Genomic DNA, 22,494 nt, shown 5'->3' with positions numbered 1-22,494 from the left:
TAACAAATAGACGGTGGTGGTGGTGGTGGTGTTAGGTATTATATAAGCTCTAAAAAGTACCACGATAAAACTTCATGGATTATATTTAAGCAAAAAGTCTTATATTCTCCAAAGAGAGTTAATGAAGTTCAACAGGGCACTGCCAGACCTAAATTGTAAATCTACTGCCAAATCACTATCCATTGGTAACATTTTCTAATAGGCATATGGTAAGATAAATAGAAGAATCAAATCAAGGAGCAGAATGCTATTCATTCTCTGGAGATACAGTTAATACAAATAAATTATTATCTGTTGATCAGAGTATGTCTCCTCCAAATAGCTGCTAAAAGTACATTTGGTGCTCACTATCTAGGTCAATGTATCCAAACATGGGAGGATTCAAAGGCATTATTTAGGATCATCCCATTACTATTGTATCAATTCCAACTTATTATGGTCCTATAGGAGAGGCAGCACTGTCCCACAGATTTCCAAGACAGACTGCCCCATTTCTTGGGCCAGAGTGGTGTGTGGGTCTTTCAGTTATCACCTGAGCACTTTAATGAGGGCACTACCCGGGCTCCGCGTAGGCTCACAGTTGTTTCAATAGTCTGACAGAGACCAATGCTGATTTAAATACATAAACAGAAAATTGATACAACTACTTAGAGCTTCACTGTCTTGATTATTCAAGTCAATATTCTACAGTCAAGAACCTGAGATTCTAACTAAAATTTCAACAAGAACTTGGAGTCCAAACTCATTCTTCCATAAAGCAATATTTACTCCTAGGAAAAATTGGGAACTTGGAGTAAACTTTTTACATTACTGACAAAACAGGTATTATTTTTCATTTGGAAATGACAAAATTCTATATGGTGTTATAGTGAATAATTATACTTCATTTATTTAGCTTATTACTCAGAAAAAAATATTTAGGAAGAAATAGTTTATACTTGAGAAACTCTTTGTGCCTCTCAAACCAAACAGTTACATAACATTTGTATTTAGAATTCTAAATAAATTTTGTATTTAGAATACTAATCTAAGCAAGGTGATTTCAAGTATCTTTGGAGAAAAGGAGAAAACTTAAGGCATACATCAAAGTTTGCCAAGCACTCCAAATAACTTCAAGCCTTAAATGCAGATAATTTGTTGTTGTTGTTGTTGATTGCCATGGAGCTGAGCACGACTCATAGATACCCTATTAACAAAAGACCTGAAGCCTTTCTGTAACTAACATCATCTCTCCACGTTCATAGAGTCTCCAGAGGCATGTAGGTTAGGAAGTAGATGCTATTCCTACTTCCAGATCTTTCTTAAACTGGGAGAGCCACCAGGCACTGTCCACCATGGACAACTGTTACAATCTTTGATACCCCGATGACACAAGATTAAGCATCACAATAAATCCAGATTATCTCAGTACAGCAAATTGACAGCCGAGTGTTGTACGATTTAGAGAATGTATTTCCAAGATAAAATAACATGAAGCCCAAGGGCCACAGGCCCGAGGGCCCTCCAGGATGTCCCTGTTGACAATAAATAAGAAGCTTAACTCAAAAAACAACCAGACATTCCACCTGATCCTCAACCAAAGCAAGCTTGCTCATTCCTTACTGATTCCTGCAATGTCACCTAGTCACCAAAATGGAGACGAGGGGCTCACCTTGAGACAAGGACCCCTCAGGATGTCCTGTTGACACTAAACAAGAGACTTAACTCAAAATCCTAAAAGGATAATTAAATTCTTTTACATAATCTCTAATTGTTGGATGCTGGCAATTATTAACTGTATTATATATAAATCGACTCTGGTTTAAATATAATATACTCTAAGTTCACAAGTTTTGGTACAATGAGTTACTTATTTAGAGTTTATTTATGTGGATTTTTCATTAGCATACAATGAGCTAGAAATGTCTTACCTTCGTTTATGATCTGTATTAGGTAATTCAACCTTGTAAGGCACCTCTCCTGGTTCTTCAGATCCCCCTTGATAAGTCTTATTTAAATATGTATAATATTAGTTTAGTCAATAAATTTAGCACATATTAATCAGATCATTTACGGCTATCAGAGAGTTTATTTTCTTAGTATAAATGATTTTGTGAACTCTTTAGATATATGCTATAAAATATTTACTGTATAAAAATACAGCAGATTCAACAGATCTTTACAAACGTGTTTGCTGTGACAGCCACTTTATTAGTACTATTTTATGCAGTGTAAATTTTCTTAGTATAAATGATTTTGTGAGCTCTTCAGATATATGCTATAAAACATTAATTGTATAAAAATACAACAAATTCAATAGATTTTTATGAAGGTATTTGCAATGAAAGTCACTTTATTACTACTATTTTAGGTAAACACAACAACAAGAACTTACATTTTATTATGGTGTACTATGCAACAAATAGGTTGGTGATTAAGATTTTATTTTAGTTCTTTGATTAACATAAGTTTACTGAATATATCACCAATTTCATGAATACCGTGCTCAGAGATGTGAGAGAAAATTAAGGAAGTTTAAAGAATAATTTCCCTGATATACTCTTTAAAGCTTAAGCCAAAAACATCCCCAGAAATCTTCTTAAAACTAATTAATAGTTTAGCTTAATGAATAAAAGAATTTCTGCCTTCAGCATTGTGCTCTTTCTGGGATCAAACTGACAAAGGTAACCTGAAAGAATAAATCAGAATTGTGTGGGGAATTATTTTATGTTAATAGGAGGAAACATAATGAAAAAAGGTTGGCAAGAATACACAGCACGGAGAACACACACACACACACACACACACACACACACAGCTCCATAGCTGTATGCTGTACCTGTGTTTGGGAACACCTTTCTTTAGTGCACTTCATTTTATTGCAATTAGCAGATACCTCATTGTTCACAAATTGAGTATCTTAAGTAATCCTAAATTAAGCAAGTCTACTAGTACCATTTTTTCCATCATCGTGTGTTCACTCTGTGCTTCTATGCCACACTTGGGCAGTTATCACAATTACTTCAACATTTTTTTCCAGGATGCTACTGCATAACAAATAGACGGTGGTGGTGGTGGTGGTGTTAGGTGCTGTCGAATCGTAGACGACTCTCAGCAACCTTATGAACAAAAGTCCTGAGCACTGTTCATAGAGTTTCTGGAGGCAAGTTTACAGTTAATAAATAGACTATAGTAGAAAAATAACTATTATATATATACTTGGACTCAAGATAAACCGTGCAGTTTATTTTACTGTAGTTGTTGTTCTTGTTGTTATGTGCCATCCAATCACCTGCGACTCATAAGGACCCTATGTGCAACAGCCCTAAACCCTGCTCTATCCTGTGCCAATCTTATTGTCTCTGACACACCTACCCCCATTACCCCAGTCACTGAATCAATCCACCTCATAGAGGGTCTTCCCGTCCTGCGCTGTCCCTCCACCCTCCCAAGTATGAGGTCCCTCTCCAAGGACTGATCCTGCTTTGAAACATATCCAAAGTATGTCAGACAAAGCTTCAGAATCCTTGCCTCCAAGAAGCAGCCTGGTCTCACCCTCTCTAGGATGAACTTGTTTGTTCTCCTAGCAGTCCATGGTGTATTCAATACTCTTCTCCAGCACCAAAGCTGAAAGGCATCAACTCTCCTTCTATCATCCCTAGTCATTGTCTAGCTCTCTGATGCATAGCAAGTAATTGCAAAGACCATGGCCTATATCAGGCGCATTTTAGTCTCCAGACTGACACTGTTGCTCTTTAGTACTTTGGAGAGGTCTCTAACAGCAGACTTTTCCAAAGAAATTTGTCTTTTAATATCCTGGTTGGTGGTACAAAGAGTTGTTGTTTACTGCAGTATTAAATTTGCTATGGCAGATCCATAGATCTGAACCTGCACTATCTCTGCGGAGGTGGAGGCAAATTTGAAGCAGCAGTGTAAACAAGAAAGCAATTATTTAAAGAGAAATGGGGAAAGAGGAGGCAGTGTCTGAATGAATGAAATAATAATAGTATTAATAATACAAATAAATAATAGCTTTAAGAGAGAGGTATTTCCTCTGTTTTGGTCTCTATTACAAATACAGTAAGGTCAATTTCTAGGATAAAAAATATGTTTCACTAATAGATGACTCTAAAAACTCACTGTCATCAAGTTGGAACAGGCATATGTGTGACCCAGTGGATTTTCAGAGGCAAAGAACTTTATGGGAGGATATTTTCCATCTTTCTCCCACAGAGCAGCTGATGGATTTGAAATGCCTGCTTTTGCACACACAGTGCGACTTCTGAACTACTAGGCCCTGAAAGCTCCCTCCTCAAAGATTAGAACATCAGAGGTGTGCTGATCATGTCCTATCTTAAAATAATTCTTGCAGGCTTTTAGTGTAAGATACATAACACAGTCTTAAGTTATTGAGAAGACACAGTCTGAAGGAAGATGTAGTGCTAACCTATGATATGGAGGGTTTATTTTATTGTTTGAAATGGTTTTCTCAGCCATTCAGTTTGACACATGAATGGACAGGATCATATACACAGGGTTTGCTTTTCTGTGCACAAGGGGATTGGCTAGTCTCATATACACAGGGTTTGCTTGTCTGTGCACAGGGGATTGGCTAGTCTCATATACACAGGGTTTGCTTTTCTGTGCACAAGGGGATTGGCTAGTCCTGCCATCTCACTAGATTTCAATGGAGCCAGTTTAAGGGCTGGAAATTGGGAATTTCAATACCAATAAGAAGAGGAAGCAGTGCATATCTTTTGGAATCAAAGATTCCTGTATCACTCAGATCAGGGCCTATAGGAACAGACGTAGCAGCTGCTGCAGAGAATAAGACGCCCAACGTGGTGTAGAGCTGAGTTGGGACTGTGGCCACCAGAGCCAGATGCCTTCATCTTCGCTGGTTGGAAGATTGAGAGATGTCATAAATGGCAGGACTGACGACCCTTTATAACACTGACCTAAGCCATCAGGCTGAAGGCCAGAGGACCTACAACTGCAGTTGAGAAGCCATCTGAACTGAAGGATTGCAGTCTGCTGTCAACCTGAATGATCAGCGCTCCCTGGGAGGCAAAGATGATGAAGCTTTGTCTCACGTGCTCTGTGCATGTTCCTTGGAGAGGTTATTCCTTGGAGAGGTCAGCATGCGTGGGAAGGTGGAATGGCATGAAAGAGAGAAGACCCTCAGCTAGGTGATTGTGACAGTGGGCTTGAATGTGCCAGAGATGTGAGGATGGCATAGTATAGGACAGGGGCCCGATCTAGTGTTGACAGGATCTCTATGAGTCATACTTGACAGCACCTAACAACAGCTTCCCTAAATAAACCCCATAGCTATATGGTTCCTTGTGGTCAATGAGCTATTGCAAAGTATTTTGGACCCCACAGAATTGGACTGGTACTGGAATTCGTAGAAACAGCTGTGGGAGTGTGTGCAGGGGTGCTGTGGAAGGGGGAAGGTCTTCCTTGCGAAGTTAGGAGATGTCAGACTTGGTTGTTCCCACACCCTCTTTTGCTCTTTTTGATATCAGCGAAAGGCTGACCTCTCTGAGAGTTTGAATCCAGCAGTACTTCACAGGGGAGAGGTGGGCAATCTTCTCCTGTGAGATTTACAGCCCTAGAAAATGTGCTGGAAGGTCAGTGATAAGTGGTTCCAACTTGGGAGTACTGAGTACGAGTTTGAGAATTTAGTTACTATCTTTTACTACGTCTCTTAAAGTTTTAGTTGAATTTCTTCCTTTAAATAGAGAATAATTTTACAGAGGAGTCAAGAAACTAAATTTACACTTAAATATTATTTTTTGAGCTTAGAAAATAAAGAACTATAACAATTATCCAAATACATTATCTCTATGTGTCAGAATCATAAAATATCTTTCACCTCTTATATAACAAAACATCAATTTAGTTAACAAATTTACATAGAAATAATACTGTTATATGACTATGACAATTTCTTAATTGAAACACTTATAAGGATCTTATTAAAGTATGTATGACTGTTAAATAAAAATTACTAAAATAAGATGGTGCTGAAGCTGTATGTTATTAAATTACTGTTGGTTTAGTAATGTGTTTAGTCATTATGAACTTACATCATCCAGTTCTACTATCTTTAAAGATGGGTCAAGTCTCACTAACTTCAATTCTTCTACAAGTAGATAAAAGGCTGGACTAGGTACTTTGGCTTCTTCAACTACAAAACAAGATTTGAAAAGAATAACATATATTCTCTGATAATATTCTTTTTTTAGAGTTACATAACCATTGATTTGCTGCACATCTGTAGAAAAATGTTAATAAACACTCTCAATTTCCAAGATCTAATTTTCCAGGATGATTTAGTATTCAACTTTAAATGGAACTATTTTAATTAAGGCAAAATAGATCTTGGGAATGAAAAGACGCGAGCATATATGATTTTGATCTGGAGATGAAGGGCCACAGAGTTGAACTGAGACTGGTATACTTAATTCAAAATAACAAATTTGAAAGTATGTAATCAAGGCTGCACTAACCATGACTTTCTTTATCACTTCCATTTGAAGAAAACTGTTCCCCACTAGTGGTTTTATTTGAATGTATTAAGTTATCTTCTGATTGCATGTTCGAAAGTTGGTCATGTTGAGCTCTAAAAGGCAAATAAACAATTAAAACACATTTTCTGAAACTCTACAAAGCAAGATTTAGATTTATTTCACAAAGCAGTATAGAAATTCAGTGATATAACTATAGTTGAACTTATTGACGTAAGAAAAAGTAGTATTATATCATAAAATTTAAATCAACCAAAATAATTTTGTATAACAAATTTTACATTGCATGTGATTTTTTTTTAATTCACTCATGGTTGTGCATTTTCTTCCCTTTTCCTCCCTTCCCCCTCATCAGGCCACTCTGCAATACACCTCTTGTTCCAGATTGCTGTCATACATATAACATGATATGCATATGATATTTTAAAGTACATTTCTTACTGTATTTTTTGAGAGAACAATCACAGTTACAGTGTCAGTATCAGTACAGCATGTGTAAGAATCGAAGGGGGGAAGCAGAAGGGTGGGGATGGAATGGGGGGTCATCGTGGGGTCATATGGTTTGATGGGTAGAGGGGGGATTGGGGAGGGGGTAGAGGGGGAATCCAGTGTGAGGGGCAATGTAAACACCAATGTAAAATTAAACACAAAACAAAAAACAAGTTGCAAGAAATTTTAAAAAACAATTTTTTAGACAATAAAAAGGAAGACGACTTATGGGTTATTCTGGTAGAAGTTTAATGATTATCTCATAATTTTGATGAATCGTGTAGAATCCATAGCTCTAGAAGATCTGAATTTCATTATATTTTTAAATTCTGATCTACACTTTTCCCGTTTGGCTCAGGGATATTCTATATAATCTTTGGTCAAACTATCAAGAAGTGGTAGCCAGGTGCCATTCAGTTTTCTGGACTCATGGAAAAGCAGACAATACTTCACGGTGATAAAATACCGCATTCTCACCGCAATGGATAAGGGTTCCAGTATCACCATGTATTTTCCATTTTGTTTTAATTTAGGCATCCTAATCTCAGTCCCACTTAGTAGAATCTGACTCACTTCCACTCCATTTACGTCTCCTGTTCCTAATTCTTCTCCTTCCTCTGATGCTCCAGGCACACGAAAGTCATGTTTCTCCCACGGAACAGCTGGAAGATTCAAAAGACTAAACACTCGGTTAGCATCTGACACATTCATTATACACTGTGCCACTTGCCAACCTTGAGGGTAATAGTGTCTCATTATTGCTTTGATTTACATCATCCCGTTTGCCAACAATGTTGAGTATCTTTTCACATATTTGGTAGTTATCTGAATAGCCTTTGTAGTGAAATGAAAAGAGCTTTAATAAAGTTCTCTGCCTATTTTATGATCAGGTTATCTGTCTTTTTGTTGTGGCTGAACTATTACACACAAACACATATATTTTGGCTATTTGATTCTTATTGAATATGTGATTTCCAAAGACACTTTCCCTGCTGGTATCTTGGTAGCTTGTCTTTTCCCCCTTTTTTTAATTAAAATTTTGTTATTATTATTGGATTTTTTTCACTATGTAAATATCCATTTACATAAATTTTGCTTTATAACATTAATTGCAATTGAGCAACACCATTTATTACAACATCCCATCAAATCCTCTCTGTGCTTCACCTTTCCCTCCCCTACCAACCCATCCACTCATCCTCTCCTCTCCCATCCTAGCCCTGCCAGTCCTCGACAACTGTTTCTACTTGTGTGCTAATCTTCTCTTGCTGTTAGGTGCCATCGAGTCATAGATGACTCATAGAGACCCTATGAACGGAAGACCTGAGCACTGTTCATAGAGTTTCTGGAGGCAAGCCATTTCGGAAGTAGATGCCACTCCTGCTTTCAAGCTAGTTTTAATCGGGACGCTCCACCAAACACTGTCCACCATAGGTGACCATTATCACATTTGGCACATCAGTGTCAGTGTTTAGCATCACAGCAACCACGAGTTATCTCTGTCCAGCAACACACAGACCAGTGCTATACCACTTAGAAGAATGTTTCACAAAAAACAAAACAAAAAACCCACCGCCTGCCCTCAACACTAAGCTCAGCCTCTAGGCCAGGTCTTTGTTCCTGAGGAAAAGAACAGAACTGTATCTGAAACACAAGCCCCCAAAAGCACACGACCCTAAAAAACTTGGAGAATAATATTTATAAGGTTCCATATTTATTTCTGTCTTTTACCCCTTAGAGTTTTCAAAGGCTCTTTTTTTTTTAAGAAGTTGACCACTAGGCCTTTCTTTCAAGGTGTTTCGAGTGAACCCAAACCCAACATTTCAATTAATATACAATATAGATTGAATTATGTACCCTCCAAATGTGTGTTGGTGATGTTAAATTCTATGCCTTTTAGTATAATCCCATCTAGAAATAGGTTGTTTTTGTTATGATAATAGAACAGGTTAGTTGAGGTTATATCTTGAATCAATATTTTTTGAAGTACAAAAGAAATTAAATAAATGCGCAGAGGAGAAATGATGAGGAGACAGGAAAGTCACAATGAGGATATCTCAAAGTAGAAGCTCAGGAGAGGTAAGAACCTTCTCGAGACCCAACAGAGAAAAACTTTCCCTACAACTGGCACCCTGAATCTCACATACTTTGCAAAGATAAATTTGTTTGGTGAAGTAAACCACTTGTGGGATTACTATTACAGTAACAGAAGACATCTAAAGTAGCAACTGAATGCATAAACCATTTGTACCATTCAAGTCATAGAATTCATAAAGCATAGCATATAATTTTTAATTAGCTAATCTAGGAATGAATATGGATCTGATAATGTAGGCCAAATATTAAGTCCTAAGCGAACTCAATACTATTTTCAAAGTTTCTACCAAGTTAGGCAGGTGATAAAGCTGGCTCTTCAACGAGTAAGGTGAAGGTGTACTCACTGTGTCATAAACTGCTAGAGGAAACGCAGCTTTGGAAAGCAGTTGGCAGTTTGGCAGTTTGTCATAAAGTTCTACACCTTCTACCTGACCTAGCTATCCAAGTTGCAGATATGTATCCAAAGAAATTAAAAACTAGCATTCAAACAAAAAGAAGCCTTAAAAAACATATCCAATTTAGTCCTAACTGTTAAAAACTGGAAGCTATAATATTCTTCAGTAGATGAATAAATAAACTGGTGTATGAAGATAACACAGTATTACTCCACAAAATGAAAAGTAAAAGGAATGGACTTCATACAAGATGTATCACTAGAGTAAGCAGTCATATTCAAGTGTACATACTATTTAATTTATGTAAAATTCATGAGAAGCAAGTTTACATGGATAGAATAGAGATCAGTGGTTGTCAGTGTTGGCAGAAGGGAAAAGAAAATAAATGGAATGCAAATTAATTTGGAGGGTGATGAAACTTTTCTATTTGATATTATGAGTCTATGCATTTGCAAGAATTTATGGAGCTGTTTACCACAATTCTAATCCATGAAAATGTTAAAAAAATAATTAAACAAAGCATAAGAAGAACCCAATATGACCACACTGAAAGAGGTAGGAGAGATTAACTGTTTTTGGTAACTAGATTTTGTATCTAAAGAAAGCAAGCATGGTACAAAAATACAAATGTCTTCCTTCCAGAGACTGCTGTTATGTGTATTACAGCAGACCAGATCTCGTATTAATCTCACAATCATTGTTGTGCTAGATCCATTATTGCATTTACTAAGTCAAATCATCTTATTAATATCCCTCATATTTTATGCATCTTTCTATTTTATACCAGAGAACCTCAGTGGGTGACATATTAGCAATGTGTCCAAATGTCAATCAAAAGTCTGCTGGAATTCAATTCATTAACTGTTCCCTGAAAGAAAGATAGGCAGTTTCCTTCCATAAAGATTTACATTTCCAGTAACCAGCTAGAGGGTCACCATATCTTAGACTCTACAAAGGCAATGGGTTTGGTTTGCTTGATTTCTAACTTCTAGAGAGCACGATGACCTCTAGGGATTGGTACATACTGATAACATCTGCATTTGCAATCTGTTCTGCTAAGAATAGCTGCAGACTCGTTTCTAAAAGGCAGAAATCAACAATGTCCCAAGTGTTTGATCTACTGTGTCACTCCATGATGAACATCAACCGTTCCTCCTTTATTCATTGCCCCCACTCCTCTATGTCCCTTGGGCATGGTAATTCACTGAAAGGTCTCACAGAAACTCAAACCCATCAAGTAAGTGACTCATGCAACTTTGGATAATGCAGGGTGGTGTTGTAGACACTGATGAGTAATGGGCCAAGATCCTGTTTAACGTCAATTGTGGCACAGACAGATGTCATGTTCCAAGAGACTGAGAATACAGGAGTGCAAGCACTGAGGTCTCATGAGCTTATATAAGCCTCTACTAGGGTAGTGCTTGTATCCCACCCTAATCCTATCTCCTTAATAGAATAATTAGTTTATCACAAAAGAAAAAGTTACTCAATGACCAGAAAAATAATTCTTAAGATCACAACATCCCTTTTAGGAAAATAACAGCTCTTAAACTATTTTATATGTATACAACAGTTAAACAAACTAATAAATTTATTAGGTACAATGATATCCAAGTCTTCTTATGAGCAAAATAAATTATAAAATAAGCAAAGGAATAATACTAAAATGATGCTCTTTGGAATTAGGTGTGTGCAAAACCATGTTTACTTTAATGAATACTTACATGAGGACAGAAATAAAATTACTGTGTATTTAAAAGGGAGGTAGCATATATACATAGATATTTCATAATTCCTCTACGAGAACTATAATCATTGATTGTTGGGTATTAATGAATCTACTTAGAGATCCTGTCCTAGATCATTTAGAATAAAATGAAGCCATTCCTTAAAATAGTAAAAACAGGACCAGGACAGGGTGCCAATACAATAGATGCTCAAAATCAATTAAGAAGAAACATAATCTGTGTCAAAGGAATAGAAGCTTCACCGTGAAAATGTTTCCAATTATTGATGCAGAAACATTTAAATTACAAAGTAAACAACAATAGTGTATTAGGTATTTTTAGTTTAAAGAATAAAAAACAAACAAAACAACACACCGATATGCCAGGGCCCACATGAATGGAGAATTCATAAGATAAAAGAGAAAAGCTCATCCTTGAAGAAGTCTAATTAATAAAACTGGAGGGAAAAAAGGAAGTAGAAAATCTCCAATATAACAACATAATAATAAATGCAGCAAGCAACATCCACTGAGGAATGCTAAAATTAGTAGTTTAAGTAAAAATAATAATTTCACAGTTCATACTATCCCCCCTGTAGTATTAATTACTAAGGGAAAGTAATAACTTTACAACTGAAGAATATAGTGAATCATTTTAATCATAAGATCTAAAGTTATCATCACCAGTAATAAGACATATTGATGTGATGAGTCTTGATGCCATGCATGGTAACTATCTTTAAAATAAGTCAAGGTCATGAAAAAAAGGAAAAGATGAGAAGAGGTATAATAGATATGACAGCAAAATACATATGGAATGATCTGGATTATACAATTAGGACAACTATGGAAAAACTAGTATGGTATTGGCCTTTAAGTTAGATTTTGTAGCCATTATTGTTAGCTTCTTCTGGTCTCCAACTACCTTAATTGTAGGCACATGAAACCAGTATAGTCTTGCAAATCACCAACAGCTTTGGGACTAGGATAAGAGAAAGAGTGCTTCCCACAATGGGCAGCAAGATTTGTGGTAGCAAGACTTGAGGAAGACTGGAGTAAAACCATGGTGAGAGCAGGATTCTGATGATGGTGGTGGAGAAGGTGTGGCATTGCTGTGAAGAATTTGTGGTAAGGTGTGACCTGAAGCTTCTTGTATTTGTACTGGTCATCGTTAAAAATTTTTGCTATTCTTGCTGATGCTTGAAGGAGAAGCTTTTAACTACTCTGAGGAAAACCTTGTTGGATGATGTGGATTTGATCACTGAACAAAAACTGAAGCCCAGACTACTGTTTTGGGTGACTTTCTTTGCCTCCGCTACTTTCCAACTTACTTTCCTAATAAACCCCATCCTCAAGTCCAGAACTGTGAGTCTGTGAATCAATAATGAATAAACGAACCTCTTGCTGTCGATATGGCTTTAGCGTAACTATGGATATGGGCTCTTATTTGCCTTCTGCTCTGAGGTGGTGAGGGGATGTGTTACTCTTACTCCCACTGGCCTTTTCAGAGGCCTTGTGCCACCATGTACAATTTTCTGCTCTTTTGACAACTGTTGAAAAGTAACTACAATTGATGATTTAGTCAGTAGTATCATGACAACATGACAATGTCAAATTCTTAGTTTTGATAAATGTATACCACATCTGCTACTAAGCCAAAGGCGGGTGACTTTTAATCTGTGGCCCTTGGGCCTCTCTTTCATTGTTTTTGTTCAGACATTCCTCTAGGTCTTATAGCCCTGGTGTACAAGTTGCCGTACAGCAGTAACTTGTGGTTGCTGTGAGGCTGAACACTGTGACACTGCTGTGTCAAATGTGTTAATGGTTAGTACACAATACGGACAGTGTGGGGTGGAGCTCCCCAATTAAAACAAGCTTGGAGGGAGGAGTGGCATCCACTTCCGTAATAGCTTGCCTCCGGAAACCCTATGAAACTGGAGAAAGGATAAAAGACACCCAAGTGTTGAGGACTTTCCTTCATAGGGTCACTATGAGTCGCCTGAGACTTGACGGCACTTAACAACAACACAACATGTCAACATTACAGGAGGCTGAGTTGATAAGACACACATTTTCTGCATAACTTGGACAACTTTTCTTCATAGCTTATTTTAAAGTGAAATTCTTTAAAAATGATAGATAAAAAGTAGCTAGAAGTGAGAGGGAAAACATTAACTTTTCAATATAATTTGCAAAGGTGACATAAAGGCTAAATTTTAAAACCTGCAGGGTTGCATGGTATTCCGCTGTACAACTATAGTACAGTTTCTTTATCAGTTCTTTTTTTTTTGGATTGTTTATCTTTACTATTGCAAATATTATTGCAATAATATTATTGCAATAATACTATTACAGGCACAAAAGAACAAATATTATTTAAGACTACTCACACAAGTGTTGAGGACTTTCATTCTATGGTCACTGTGAGTCGTCTACAACTCGGCAGCATTTAACAACAACAACTCTTATAAAAAGCTTAATAAAGGTTTACAAATGGAATAATTTTTGGATGACGGTTAGGACTAGAATGGGAGGAAGAAAGGAGTAAACATCAGTAAATAGGTAAGGAACACATCAAGATGAGTGATAGGAGTGACAATGTACGATACGAGAATGACCAGCACAATAAGACACAGAGAGGCATAGAAAGAAATGCGAATTATAAGGAGGAAATTGGAAAAGTGCATTTACATTGTGGACACTGAAATTGCTTTAGAACAAAATGAGAATTAAGGCTAGGATGAATAATGAATTTGCTTGGTAAACTTTCATCCAAAACAAATAAAAAATATAAACAAAACTGAAAGGCTGCATAGTTAGAAGGGGGGACAAAAGATTAGTTCCGATGGTTTTAATGAGTAGAATTAGGACCAAGTTTCAGGAATAGTTGGTGAAATGTTTCTATCTTACTGTTGTTACTGTTACATGCCATTGTGTCTAGTATGTCTCACCGTGACCCTATGAACAACAGTTCTGAAGCCTATCCTCTCCGGCACCATCCTGACCAAACCTGACACAATTGAACCCATTGCTGCAATCCTCATATCAAACTCTCTCACTAAGGATATTACTTTACTTTGTTTTCCAAGGTACAGGCTCGCATAATAACACCCAAAGTATGTGGGTTTTGTCATCCTTGCCTCGAATGAACACTGTGGCTGCACTTACTGTTCCTCTGTTAGTCCATGAGACTTTAAGTACTCTCCTCTAACACTATATCAATTCTTTCTGTCATTTATAATTTAGATCTCAGATGCATCACAGATGATTAGAAAGGCTATGGCTTGAGTCAAGTGTACCTTAGTCTTTAAACTGACATCATTGCCCTTCAGGACTTTGGTGCAGTCCCTGACAGCCAACTTTCTCAATGCTATATTCATCCTGATCTCCTGACTGCTGGTACCAAAGATGTTGATTGTGGATCCAAGCAAGATGAAAACATCAACAATTTCAATCTTTTCTCCATCTATTATGATTTACCTATTGGCCCAGTGGTGAAGACTTTTATTTTCTTAATTTTGAGATGTAATCTATATTGAAAGCTGTAGCTCTTAATCTTCTGTGGGAAGCACCTAAAACCCTCCTTTTTTCCAGCAAGCAAAGTTGTGTCATCTGTATAATGCAGAGTGAGCTAATGAGTCTTCCTCCAATCTGATGCCACATTCTTCTTAATAATGTTCAGCTTCTCGAATGATTTGCTTAGCACATAGAACAAATAGATATGAAGAAAAGATACAGTCTTAGTGCACACATTTTCCAATGCTAAACCATGCAGCATGTGGTGTTTTCTTGCTCCTTTCAGACAGCAGTTTCTTGATCTAAGTTTTTATAAGCATAATTAATTGTCAGGAAATTCTTATTCTTCTCAATTTTAGCAATAGTTCGTTTATGTTCCACACAGTAAAATGTTTTGGTTTTTTTTTTTTTTTCAAAGTCAATGAAACACAGATAAATATTCTTCTGGTATTTTCTGTTTTCTGACATCAGCAATGCCCCTGATGTGACACTTCTAAACCCAGCTTGAACTTCTGACAGTTCTCGGTTGATGTACTGTACTAGCAGTTTTTGGATGATCTTAGTAATATTTTGCTTGCAGAGGATGCTAACGATATTGTTAGATGAGTTCCACCTTTCTTGGCAGTTGGAACAAAGATGGCTCTTCTCCAGCCTTTTGGTCAAATGGATGTCTTACAATTTTCCTGACACAGACTGGAGAAAACATCCAGGGTTGTATCTGCTAGTTAAAACTTGTCAACTGGTATCTCACTGATTCCTGAAGGGTTGGTATTTTTGTTTTTTGCTTTTTGTTTTTCTAACGCCTTCAATGCAGCTTGAACTTCTTCCCTCATCATCACTGGCTGTCTATAAAGTTGTTGAGAACTTGATGTGTGCCGGGTCCTTCCTAACTTAGCCAGTATGATGAATAAGACACGCATAGCCCTTTTCTGATGACACTTTAATCTGGTGTAAGTACAGATTCCAAGCCTGGCTGACCCTCGGAAGGCTTCTTCCTGCTTAATTAACCATCACGCTGAAGGCTGCTTTGCTCATTTACTTATTGATCATAAGCTACTTCCTGATATATTTCAGTGTCAGTTGTACCATTTTACAATCCCACCAGCAAGAGAGATGACTTTTAAACTCATGTGGGATAGATCCAACGTCATATATTCGTTCTTCTGGACTTGTTTTCATTCTTTGTAACATGAATTTGAACTCACACATGAGTAATTATGACTTATGTGCAAGTATATAGCTTGCCAGGAGATATTATATTAAGCAAAATTCTCCAACATGGTCTGGGCTGTCTCAGGAAATACTTTTGGATGATTGACAGTGCAGAGAGAGTGGGAAGCCTTTCCTAATGAAATCTTTCATCATTTTATTCTTAAAATGTGGTACAGAGATAGCAATATCTAATCCTAATGAACTGGGAACTATGAGAAACAGAGAAATGCAAAATCTGAAGCCATACTCCAGACATCACTTAAGAAGAATCTGTCTTTTCTCCCTGCTTCCAGGTGACTGGTAGGCATGATGAAACCCCGTGGTTCAGAAAGCTGAACTGGAGGCCTTTCATAGTACTTCCCGAGAGTTCTTACCAAACAATAAGATTATTAATTACTCTGACATTTTCTACTTTGACATTTTAAATAATTTATGAAATGATGCATATAATAACATAATCTTTGTTTAAAAATATTCTGAAACTATTAATAACACTAAAATTAAGGGTCACTTTAATTTAGAAGTATATTTTTAAAAGTGTAGCCAGAAAGGTTTTCATTATTGTAAAAAAATACTATAATAATTCTTATTAAAAGTAATCTTTAATTTATCACATTATTTTCCCTATTATTCTTGAAATCCTACCACACTTGTGCTTTATTTCCCATATATACGTTTATATTTCTCAAAGTGAATCCTAAAATTAATACTACATCGTATTTATAAGTAGAGATAAAATTCTTATTAGAAAACTAAATATTTCGAAGAAATTTTTTTACTGCTTTGAAATTACTTACGGAAATCGGAATATACATATATACTTGCTATAGAATGGTGTATCACACAATACAAAACCACCAAACCACTGCCGACTTCTAACTTCTCGATATGGTTTACAAGGTTTAAAATCCTTACAGAAACGTGCTGTTACTCTCTTTACCATTAAGTTGCAGGTGAGTTCACACCACCAGCCTTTCGGTTAGTAAGCAGTGCTCTAACTTCTGTGCTATAAGCAAACAGGGCTTTCACATCTTTTACTTAGGTTGTAAAAATCTGGCTAATACCTTCTGAGTTTTTTAAGCCATAATTTTTCCACATAGGACAGGCTGTCTTCTTTAAATTCAATCTCAAGTGGTTCTCTGACGATTTTCAGATTAGTTTGTACTTCACAAGCTTCCATTGACTCTACAAAAACAAAAGGAAACAAAATATGTGCATAATCAACATAACCGAGTCTACAAATTATGTTTTCTCACAAGACATAGGACACTTAACATTTTTTTCTGAAACATATACAATTTTATATTTATCTATATGTTCCACAGTTTCAGGCTGAAAGAATCCACGAGAGGTAAACTCAAACATGGGGCTTTCCCTGATCCACTTCTGTGAGTGAGGTGGGAGGGAGGGAGGGAACAGCTCGAGCTGAATGGTCCACAGGTCACTCCAGAGAGTACAGGACTCATCCACCCTGAGGGCAGCACGCAGATTTTGCAGATTCACAAAACAAAGCAGCATGAACGTGTACTGTTTTTGTTTTGGGCTTTTGGTTATTTTATTTTATAATGAAACTTATTACCATAAAGTTGGAACAGACCTGTAGCTGACCCTCCAGCAAATGTATAGAGATTTTTAACTGCACAGGAGGTGATTTGTTCATCTTTTTCTAACAGAGCAGCTGGGAGATTCAAACTCTGGACTGTTGACGTGGCGGGCAATACAACTCCTTACGCACGGCACTACAAGAGCTTAACCCTGGCAGTTTATTAAGTTCCCTGACAGTAATACATCGAAAAACAAAAACAAAAACAAAAATGTGTTTCTAAGTATGGTCGTCAATTTAAAAGTGTGCGGCAACGTGTTAAACAGTTCTAGTGAACATTTTCTTATATAATCCATTGACCTTAAAGGATCATATCATTTAAGAGGGTATTTAAGGTAACCAAATCTTTTAGGGAAGAAAAAGGAACATAAACATACGGATTATATTGTATATAAACACACATGTGTAAAGGTATATATTATGGTCACTGACAATATTTTATCCATTATGGGAAAAAGAAAATAATTTAGGATAACAAATAACTGCCACACAGATATAAACAACTGTCTCCATGAATTTACATCTATGTACTAATTAATTTCCAGATGTGTAACATATTTCTGAAATGCTGCTGAATTTAAAATGTGACTTAGAGATATTTAGAAGAGCTGATAACTAGGAAAGAATGCAGGACAAATCCAAGATGACAAGTCTAGTCTCTCAGCTATTGCTTGTCTCTCTGCAATAGTAGAAAATAAAGAGAAAATGAAAATTAGGAGGAAAATAAAAATACATTCATACAATGGAATACTATGTGGCATAAAGGAATAGCAATTGCGGAAAATACTATATAACACGAGAGAGCCTCGAGTGCATTATGCTGAGTGAACTAACTCAGTCTCTTAAGGACAAATAGTACCTAAGACCATCATAGAAGGATAACTCGTAAGGTGTGTATAAATGTCCAAATGGTGAATGGACAAGGGGAAAGGAGGTGGAAAAAGCGGGAAGGATGGAAATCCCTAGGAGAGCAGAATTTAGTGGGAAGAGCTGGGGGAGGAGAAGGTGTAGGTCCAATTTTTTCAGCACAGTTTGTGAAAGAGGCCAAGAAAAATTGACTAAAAAGTCACCATGCTTAAGAGAGAACTACAAGTCTAGAGGAGCGACTTAGAGGAAAGTTCCAAAGAAGCTGCAATGAAATTCCCTTCATTCTCTGCCATGCATTATTTGTTGTCGCTGAACCAATTCCAATCAGTGGTAGACATCCAGTGAAAATGATGACAGGTCTTTGAAAAGGTTATACAGACAGAGTATAGATGTTGATGCCATATAAACGGTGCCTTTATAGAAGGGGAGAAGACAGAAACACAGAAAGAGTAGTAGAGTGAAGACACAGATGTGCAGTTACACAATGACAAGTGAAGAATGCCAAATATTGTCAGCTATTGTTAACTATCAGGATTAGTCCTTGGAGAGGGACGTCATGCTTGGGAGGGTGGAGGGACAGCGCAGGAGAGGAAGACCCTCTATGAGGTGGATTAATTCAGTGACTGGGGTAATCGGGATGGGTGTGCTGGAGACAGTAAGATTGGCACAGCACAGAGCAGGGTTTAGAGCTGTTGTACATAGGGTCACCATGAGTCTCAGGCAACTCGACAGTACATAACAACAACAACATTGTTAACTGTTGATAAGGAGAGAGGCATGGGGCAAACTGTTCCTCTAACTTCAGAAGAAATTGCCAAGGCTGATTATTCAGCCTAGATTTTAGACGTCTGTCTTCCAGAGCAGGGTGACAGTACGTTTACCTGGCGTACTTTTTAACAACAGTCTCCAGTAACTGACACAGCAAGTGTTATGGCACATGGATTGATGATCTTTTCTAGAAGACAATTTTTTAGTTATGTGACGCTTTTAGCAGGATACCTCTGGTTTGTCAGGGCTATAAGGGAGGTTCCTTATAAAATGCCACAGAAGTGATGCGAATGAGGTTTTGGTTTGATCACTGGCTTCATGCCTCACTGGCTATCATTTTGGAGAACTTGGAGGGTATGCACCATGGCTCACACTGGTGGGGTTGTGGATATTTTCCTAAGAGACTAATAGAAAACACAAAACCCCCACGATGAAATTATGCTGGGGGTGACTGAGGAAAAACCAGAATGCCAGTGAGACTGAGGCTGAATACAACATGGGAACAAAAAGAGGTGATTTTACAGTGCATACAGCGTTTATATCACATAGAGAACCAGTTAGGACCAAATCCTCTTACTAAACCCACTGCATTTTACTATGAGAGAAATAAAGAAACAATGAAGAGCTATAAGAAAATTAAGTTAGAAATCAGTAACAGATAAATAATCCAAAATTAAAGAACACTACTAAATAGCTAGAAAATATGCAAAAATATAATGAGCATCATTTATAGTAAGATATCACTGCTGTTGTGTTATGTGCCGTCAAGTTGCCTGTGACTCACAGTTGCCCTATGTACAAAAGCTCTGAACCCTGCTCTATCCTGAGTCAGAGGCTCACTGATTCTGACCCAACTAATTCCATTTCCCCAGTTACTGTGGCAATCCTTCACATCCAGAGGCTTCCTCTCCTTTGCTGTGCTGTCCCTCCATCTTCCAAGCATGATGTCCCCCAGGGACTGGTCCCTCTTGGCCACGTGCCCAAAGTATGTGAAACGGAGCTTCAAAATCCTTGCCTCCAAAGAGAAATTTGGTTTCACTTTCTCCAAGACAGACCTATTTGTTTTCTTAGCAGTTCATGTAATGTTCAAGGCTCTTCTCCAGCACCACAAATGAAAGGTATCCATTCTTCTTCTGACATCCTTAGTCCAGCTCTCTGATACCTAGTATGTAATTGTGAAGATCATGGCTTGGATCAGGAATACCTTAGCCTCCAGACTGATATTGTTCCTCAGTATTTCTGGAGAGGTCTCTGACAGCAAATTTCCACAATGCAATTTGTCTTTTGATTTCCTGACTGCTGGTGCCAAGAGAGTCTTGACTGTGGAGCTAAGCAAGTTGAAATGGTTAACAACCTCATTCTCTTCTTCATCCATCATGGTGCTGCTAATAAAAATGTGTATGTGTTTGAGAGAGTGAATATACACATGTCAATATAAGTAGCAAGTGAAAATTACTATTCACCAGTTCATATATATGTATGTGTATTTATGGTAGTATGTAAAGATATAGAAAAAAGTAAAACAAAAACCTAAAGAATACACACCAAACAAAAACGACATCATGGGGGTTCTAGAGGCCTGGTGGGCGGACAGTTGGTTGTCAAACCGAAAGCAATTGATTAGAATTCAGCAGATGATCCGTGAGAGAAAAATTGGCAATTTCTTCCCATGCAATTTACAGACTCTGAATACTTCCTGGAAGAATGCAGTAAGGATATACCAAGACGAATATACTATTCCCCATCAGATCAGCACAAATTTGCAAGTCTAGCAATATTAAATGCTGAAAACAATGCAAAGCAACCGATCATTTCACATGCTTGCAGGTGGGAGTGTAAACAGGTACGAATATCTGTAAATAACTCCATTTAATTAATATAGCAGAAAACGTGCACATTCAGTGATCCATGTCTCTCTGTGTGTGTGTGTGTGTGTGGTGTGTATTTTCACCATATCATTATTTATAATAGCAAAAATGGAAAAAAAACAAAATGACTCAAACCATTAAATAAAAATAAATAGTTGTTGTTGTTGTTGTGTGTCATCAAGAGTCCTGCCACTCACAGAGAACTTACGCATAGTAACTCTGAACCCTGTCCTATCCTGGGCCAATCTCACTGTCACCCACACACCTACTTCCATTGCCCCAGTTACTGTATTAATCCATCTCCTCCATGGTCTTTCTCTCTTGCACTGTCCCTCTACCCTTTCAAGCATGACGTCCTTTCCCAAGGGCTGGTCCCTCCAGGCAATATGCCAAAGAATGTCAACCAAGCCTTCACAATCCTTGCCTCCAAGGAACAACTTGGTTTCATCCTTTCCAAGACAGCCCGGTTTGTTCACCTGGCAGTCCATGGTATGCTCAGTACTCTTCTCTGTCACCACAGATCAAAGGCATCAGTTCAAAGGCACGTGCATGCACCCCACCCCCTGCCCATTTCCCCATTATCAGTCTAAAGCACAAACTCATACACACACACACACACACACACACACACACACCACAGTTAATGTCAACGAAAGTCCCAAAATGGGAACAACAATCCTAGAGACTTCTGAGCAGCAGTCACACTGCAGATATCAACTTGTTATTTAAAAACATCCTCCTCTACTGGTTTAATGATAATATCTATGCTGACTTTTCCTCTGTCTTCTTTGCAGGTTCATATTTCTACCAGGTCATTAAATGCTATCTCTCTTGTCACTCTAGCTTTTTGACTATATTAAAATTCTTTGCTTTCAGAGTTTTATACAACCTCTCTTTCTTCAGTTCCTTGGACACAACAGACTTTACCACAAAGTGAATAAGGAAATAAAAAAAAAAAGATAAGAATGAATGTGCTTTAAATGTGGTGTTGGCAGAGAATTGAATATAATGCCGAAAGAACAAACAACTCTCTCTTGGAGCAAGCACATCCAGGGTGCTCTGTGAAGGCAAGGGTGGCGAACCGTCATCTCATAGTTTTTGGCATGTTGTCAGGTAGGATCAAGTCCTCAGCAAAAGGCATCATGCAGGCTAAGAAGGAGTCAGCGAAAGAAAGCAAGCCTTTCAATTACACAGATTGACACTGTGATTACAGCAGTGAGCTCGAGCCTGGTGGAGATCATGTGAATGATACACACCAGGACAAGTTTTCACTCTGCTCTTCATAGTCGACTTGATGACACCTAACCACCACCGCCACCACCACCACCTCCACCACCACCTCCACCTCCACCACCACCACCGCCACCGCCACTGCCACCGCCACCGCCTCTACCTCCTCCACCTCCACCACCACCACCGCCACCGCCACTGCCACCGCCAC

The 22,494-nt window shown here is 37.7% G+C and overlaps 1 protein-coding gene across 1 annotated transcript in view; it reads right to left on the bottom strand.

Annotated features, from left to right (window-relative positions):
* ZBBX (zinc finger, B-box domain containing) overlaps positions 1-22,494 on the bottom strand; it is a 166,059-nt gene that overhangs the window by 44,826 nt on the left and 98,739 nt on the right. The window contains exons 9-12 of the mRNA XM_006890391.1: positions 17,012-17,132; positions 6,495-6,607; positions 6,072-6,172; positions 1,911-1,987 (exon numbers count right to left, since the gene is read on the bottom strand). Of these exons, the coding sequence (XP_006890453.1) occupies positions 1,911-1,987; positions 6,072-6,172; positions 6,495-6,607; positions 17,012-17,132 (412 nt within the window). The remainder of the gene's footprint in view (positions 1-1,910; positions 1,988-6,071; positions 6,173-6,494; positions 6,608-17,011; positions 17,133-22,494) is intronic.

This window comes from Elephantulus edwardii, unplaced genomic scaffold, assembly GCF_000299155.1.
Source record: "Elephantulus edwardii isolate Elephantulus edwardi_28Jun2011 unplaced genomic scaffold, EleEdw1.0 scaffold00088, whole genome shotgun sequence".
NCBI classification, from domain to species: domain Eukaryota; kingdom Metazoa; phylum Chordata; class Mammalia; order Macroscelidea; family Macroscelididae; genus Elephantulus; species Elephantulus edwardii.
The sequence above is the reverse complement of the archived record's forward strand: the minus strand, read 5'-3'. Positions and strand labels throughout refer to the sequence as shown.